Source organism: Vipera ursinii (assembly GCF_947247035.1).
Source record: "Vipera ursinii genome assembly, chromosome: 1".
NCBI classification, from domain to species: domain Eukaryota; kingdom Metazoa; phylum Chordata; class Lepidosauria; order Squamata; family Viperidae; genus Vipera; species Vipera ursinii.
Window position 1 is genome coordinate 326930407 of NC_139512.1, and position 6000 is coordinate 326936406.

The 6000-nt window shown below is 39.1% G+C and overlaps 1 protein-coding gene across 1 annotated transcript in view; it reads right to left on the minus strand.

Moving 5' to 3' along the window:
* Positions 1 to 3932, minus strand: part of FANCL (FA complementation group L) — a 49980-nt gene extending 46048 nt beyond the window's left edge. The window contains exons 1-2 of the mRNA XM_083379598.1: positions 3818 to 3932; positions 818 to 876 (exon numbers count right to left, since the gene is read on the minus strand). Coding sequence (XP_083235724.1) covers positions 818 to 876; positions 3818 to 3913 — 155 coding nt within the window. The 5' untranslated portion in view covers positions 3914 to 3932. The remainder of the gene's footprint in view (positions 1 to 817; positions 877 to 3817) is intronic.
* Positions 3933 to 6000: the final 2068 nt, after the last annotated feature.

A 6000-nucleotide genomic window follows, 5' to 3' on the forward strand; every position in this document is an offset into this window, starting at 1 on the left:
CACATCAAGGGTGCCTATGGGGGCCTGGGCAGGAGTGGGACAGATCTGAGGGTCTCTGGCAGAAGGAGGGTCTCTGGGCCAGGGCCAAGGCAATGAGGGCTGTTCCCTCACTGTTTCCAGGATGGCTTCGTGGGCCACATGAAACCACTTCGCGGGCCGGATCCGGCCCCCGGGCCTTGTGTTTAACATGTCTGGCCTACTCAAAAAGTAAAGTATGCCTCAAACAGCATGGCTGTTCTGAGGTGAGACATACAAGTTATCTTATGAGTCAATCTGGTAAGAGTAATGATGCAGTAACATGGGGCTTGACTTGGTAGAAATATCCATACATTAATGCAGAACTTACCAAGCCAGATCTGAGATCATTTGTGAAAAATGAGGGTATCTTGATGTAATAGATACATCAGACAAATAACATGCACTATGAATCAGAACATCATAGTGCATATCTTACTGTCAAGTTGGGAAAGGAAGGTGATGCTTTCTTAGCTAGAGCATTGAAAATATTTTAGTTTTCTAACGGTCAGTTATTACCTGAGTATTACTTCAGTTTGATTGATTCTAAGACCAAATACATCTTTCTAGTTATATTTCTGTAGTTCTAGCCTCCAGAATTAGAAAATATTCTCATTCCCATAAATTGCAATGATGACTTGACAAATTATATTTGAGTTAACTAGCATTAAACTTAACTAGTAACAACAAACACTAATATTGGAAATATCTTCAAGTCAAATTAATGATCATTCCTTTCCTTGTAGGAAAATGAAATTATTTTTGAAATTAAAACAGTATATAAAGAAATTATGCTCCTCACCTAGCATTTTTCAACTGACGATCCATTGGTAACAATATCCTTATGTGAAAATCTCTCCCCTGGAAATACAGAATCACATTAGGCATATTTTCAGATATATGTATTTAACAAAGCCTACATGCTTGAGCATATCAGAGACTTTTAAAGGTATGCTCTAATATTATTTTTTTACATTTTTAAAATAATTTTCATTTAATTTCATCTATTTAAAACCTATACAGCAGGGGTCCCCAACCCACTCCCAGTCCATGGCCTATTTGGAATTGGGCTGTGCGAGTGGCAGGCCAGAGCTTGCCCACTACTCACCAAGACCAGTTCCCCTCTCCCCTACCAGCCAGGCCTCCAAGCCACAAATATTGAAGACCACTGCTATGCAGTATATATAATACAACTAATACTATGGCACTAAATTCTCAATATAAAACAATAATTTGTTAAAGGAAAGACATGATAGAAAAGAAAAAGAAACTAGGAGCAAAACCAAGATTTTTTAAATGGTCAATGTTGATGAATATAATCCATAAAAAAAGCTTTTTCTGGGATCCTCCATAATTTTTAATAGTGTGAATGGGGTCCTGAGAGAAAGAAGAAAGAAATAGTGATCTACTCAAAATAATCAAATTAATACATTTCTACTCAATTAACAGAATTTTCAATATATTTTCACTAATAATATTAATATCCTGTTTTTAAGTTTCATCTAATTGCAATAAAATACTCTAGAGTAGCCTATGATGTACAAAAGAAAGCTTAATTTTTAGGTAACCCACAATTCCCTATTTCAATAAAGAATAATTCTCTTGTGTACAAAACTTACATTGTTCATTACAAAACATTATGTTTTATCAGTAAAGTCTAGTTTTCATCTTAACAAATCACCAATTATCAGAAAAATATTTTTTGTCTTAACCATTCCACAATTATTAAAATACTATGTTTTGTTATAAAAATCTAGATTCTATAAGGTAAAGGTTCCCCCATGCATGCGTGCTAGTCGTTTCCAACTCTAGGTGCCGGTGCTCATCTCCGTTTCAAAGCCAAAGAGCCAGCGCTTGTCCGAGGACATCTCTGTGGTCATGTAGCCCGCATGACTAGACACCAAAGGCGCACAGAACGCTGTTACCTTCCCACCGTAGTGGTCCCTATTTTTCTACTTGCATTTTTACGTGCTTTCAAACTGCTAGGTTGGCAGAAGCTGGGACAAGTACCAGGCACTCACTCTGTTACGCGGCACTCGGAATTTGACCCGCCAAACTGCCGACCTTCTGATCGACAAGCTCAGTGTCCTAACCCACTGAGCCACCGCGTCCCTACCCAGATTCTATAGTTTAGTTCAAAATTGTCTTCTAGAAGCTTAATTTTGTTTTCCTTTAAAGATCTAAAACTTAATATAAAATCAGTTTATATTTTTTTAAGCTCTGTCCTTACAAATTCCAAGAGACAAGTCTAATTTTTTTAAATCTAACTCTCGCCTTCTTTTTGTGCCAATCAAGCTTCCATCTTACTGCCTTTAAATTCTTAAATGTGTCTCCCTTTCTTCCTCCACCTCTCATTTGAATCCGAGACCATCCAAATGATAGTTTTGCAAAGAAACTTTCATAAATTTCTGAAGAGAAGTACAATTAATGTATCCTACAGCCTTTAGTTTCATAGTATATTGTAACTCTCACTTCTATTATATTTAAATAGCCTTTTTAGGAATTCAAAAGCAGATTTAATTGTGAATTGCAAAAGTCAAATAACTATAACTCAGTATATCATTACTTTTAAAAAGAACTTACAAATCCCTTTTACTATAATAGATGTATTATAGACATAGATATAAATTATAAATGGACAATAACTATAAAAACATTACATGGAGAGGGAAGGATATTTCTTCCCTTTTCCCCCACTGGGAAAACAGTGTATTTTTTCAAGTTTACTTTATTTTGTAAGCTAGAAATAGATGGGTTTGTTTAGAAAATGAGTGATATAAATTATTTTGAGAAGTAGAAAGAAAATACAGTAAAAGTAATGTGCACTTAAATAATACTCTTTTCTTCTATGACAGGGCGTTCTATAGGACATTCTCCCAATGATAGGAAGCTATTTTTTCCTTGATGCTATTGCTCCTAGCAGTAGTTTCTCAACCTCAACCACTTAAGATTTCAACTCGCAAAACACCGCTCTAGGATATATCCCATGATATATGGGGTTTTAATTAGAGTTAAGGGTTTTAGATTTAATCAAGGATAATTTAATTTATTTTAATTTGTTATTAACTTTTGTATTGTTACATTGTCTTAATTGCCTTGTGAACCGCCCTGAGTCCTACGGGAGAAGGGTGGTATATAAGTTTTAATAATAATAATAATAATAATAATAATAATAATAATAATAATAATAATAATAATAATAATAATAATTCTGAACAGAGAGGCCTTACTTATCCTGGCAGAAAATAAAGAGGCTGCAGTGCACCTAATCTGGAGGACAGATTTGGAAGAGTAGGCTAATTTAAGGCTGGGAATCCTATGGATTCTCCAGGACTTTGAAAAGCCCAAAACTTCCAGGTCACTCACTGTATTATTTTATGTCTTATAATAATAACATTGGCAAGTTTTAACAGGGCTACAGGACTTCAGCTCTTCTCTGATACCAGAGGTTTGCACGGCTGCCCTTCTACAATATCTCTATTTTGTGTGCATGCCACTGGAGATGCTAGAGAGAGAAAACAGGCATTTATGAAGTATCTCTTTCACATGAGGCAGGGCACTTTCTGCAACCTGAAAAGAGCCAAGGCAGGGCGTGGATAAGCTTCCGAAAAAAACACAGGATCACAATCCTTACTGAACACGGAAAACATCAAGGTGGTTTTCAGGGACCATCCTACCCCTTACCTGCCACACCACATTCTTGGTAAATAAATAAAAAAAATAAAAACCACGGATGAACCGGAACTGAGATAATCCACCTGCTGCCGCCACCAACCCCTCGCCGCCGCGAGTGTTTCGGTACCTGAGCGGTGACGAAGCCCTCGTAGACACTCTTTTCCCGGTTCTGAGGCAGGAGAAGCGGGCACTCGCGCAGCAAAGAGCCGAATCCAGTAGCCATTTCTTGGCTACTCTTTTCCCTTCGCCCCTCTAACAGCACACCCTGGCCCGCCAAAACAAGCGCATGCGCTTCTGTCTCCTCCCTAAGACTAGGAAATAGTGCGCGGAATACGCGTTGTTTTTATCGGGCGAGAATATTCATGAGGGCGCCTCCGTGTTTTCTGATTACTCTCGGTTTAGCGAGGGAAAGCCTTGGACAAGAAGCAGGCAAAACCGTGAAAAAGTAGAGCACGCCAGTAACCGACAGGAGAAAAGCAGTCCCGCGCTCTGTTTCGAAGAGGCAACTCTTGATGGCTGCTTGACTCTTGATTGGACAGAACGGCCACGGGTCCGCGCGGGAAATAGCGCCGAGGGGAGGAGCTTTGTGACATGTAAGCTGGCTTTCCCGCGACTGTCTTTCAGGCGGTTAGTTTCTTTTTTGTCCGGCCGGGGTTGTTGCTTTCTTTCATTTCAGGCTGTCTCGGAGAAAAGTGGATGGCGCTGAAATCAAAATTTGACTTCCGTCCAATAAGACTTTTTCCTCTTCAAGAGCGGTAGTGCTGCCATTGGGTGTATCTCATCTTCATGAAATAAATTGGTTTTGAAGGGCCGGAGTATTGTTATTTATTAACTCTATAAAAAAAACGAGGGCAGACTGTCTTGCACCTCGGTGAGAAAATTGCCTGTTCATTTCAAACTAGTCCTCGACTTATGACCACAATTGAGTCCAAAAATTTCTGTTCTTAAGTGAGACATTTGTTAAGTGAGCTTTGCCCAATTTTACGACCTTCCTTGCCACAGTTGTTTAGTGAAAAACTGCAAGTTAGTATAAATTAGTAACCCACTGGTTAGGTGAATCTGGCTTCCCCATTGTCTTTGCTTGTCAAAAGTTTGCACAAGGGGCTAATGTGATCTTGGGACACAGCAAAAGTCAAGTATGAACCAGTCGCCAAGCATCTGAATTTTGATCACATGGTCATGGGGATATTTCAAAGGTTTTAAATGAAAAATGGTCATAAGGCACCTAGTGTCATTGTAACTTTAAACGGTCACTAAATAAACTGTTGTAAATCAAGGATTATCTGTACATAGTCTTTGAGTTATTTAAAGCACCGTCAGTGGGTTAGGACGCTGAGCTTGTCGATCAGAAGGTCGGCAGTTTGGCGGGTCGAATCCCGAGTGCCGCGTAACAGAGTGAGCGCCTGTTACTCGTCCCAGCTTCTGCCAACCTAGCAGTTCAAAAGCACATAAAAATGCAAGTAGAAAAATAGGGACCACTACGATGGGAAGGTAACAGTGTTCCGTGCACCTTTGGCGTCTAGTCATGCTGGCCACATGACCACAGAGACGTCCTCGGACAAGCGCTGGCTCTTCGGCTTTGAAACAGAGATGAGCACTGGCCCTTAAGATTTCTCCTTAGTTCTAGGTTGTTTCCTTGATTAGTTTCCATCCATCCATTCTTATCTTGCCTTCTGGTGCTTTGGAAAATAGGTTGACCCCCCTTTTCTTTGTGGCAGCCCTTCAAATATTGGAACACTGTTATCATGTCACTTCTAGAACTTCTTTTCACTAGACTATACATACCCAATTCCTGCAACCGTTCTTCATGTTTTAGCTTCCAGGTCCCTAATCACCTTTATTACTCTTTGCACTCTTTCCAGACTCTCAACATCTTTTTTATAATGTGGTTACCAAAACTGGATGCAGTATTCCAAGTGTGGTCTTAACAAAGCATTATAAAGTGGTACTAATACTTCATGTGATCTTCATTGTATCCCTCTGTTAATGCAGCCTAGGATTTTATTGGGTTTTTTGGCTGCTGCCACACACTGCTGGCTAATATTTAACAATTATCCACTAGGACACCAAGATCCCTCTCACAGTTATTGTTAATGAGCCAAGTTTTACCTAATCTGTACCTGTATATTTCTTTCTTGTCTGAGAGGGATCTCTCCAATGCTGTAATTATTGGGATTTCATTAATAAACTTTTTGTTATTATCTTTGGTAATTATCTTGATATTTTCTCCAGTGTACACTCTCTTTGGCAGGCATGTCAAACTTCTGATGTCATGTGACGTCGTGTGATGTATCACAACTTTTTCCCCAT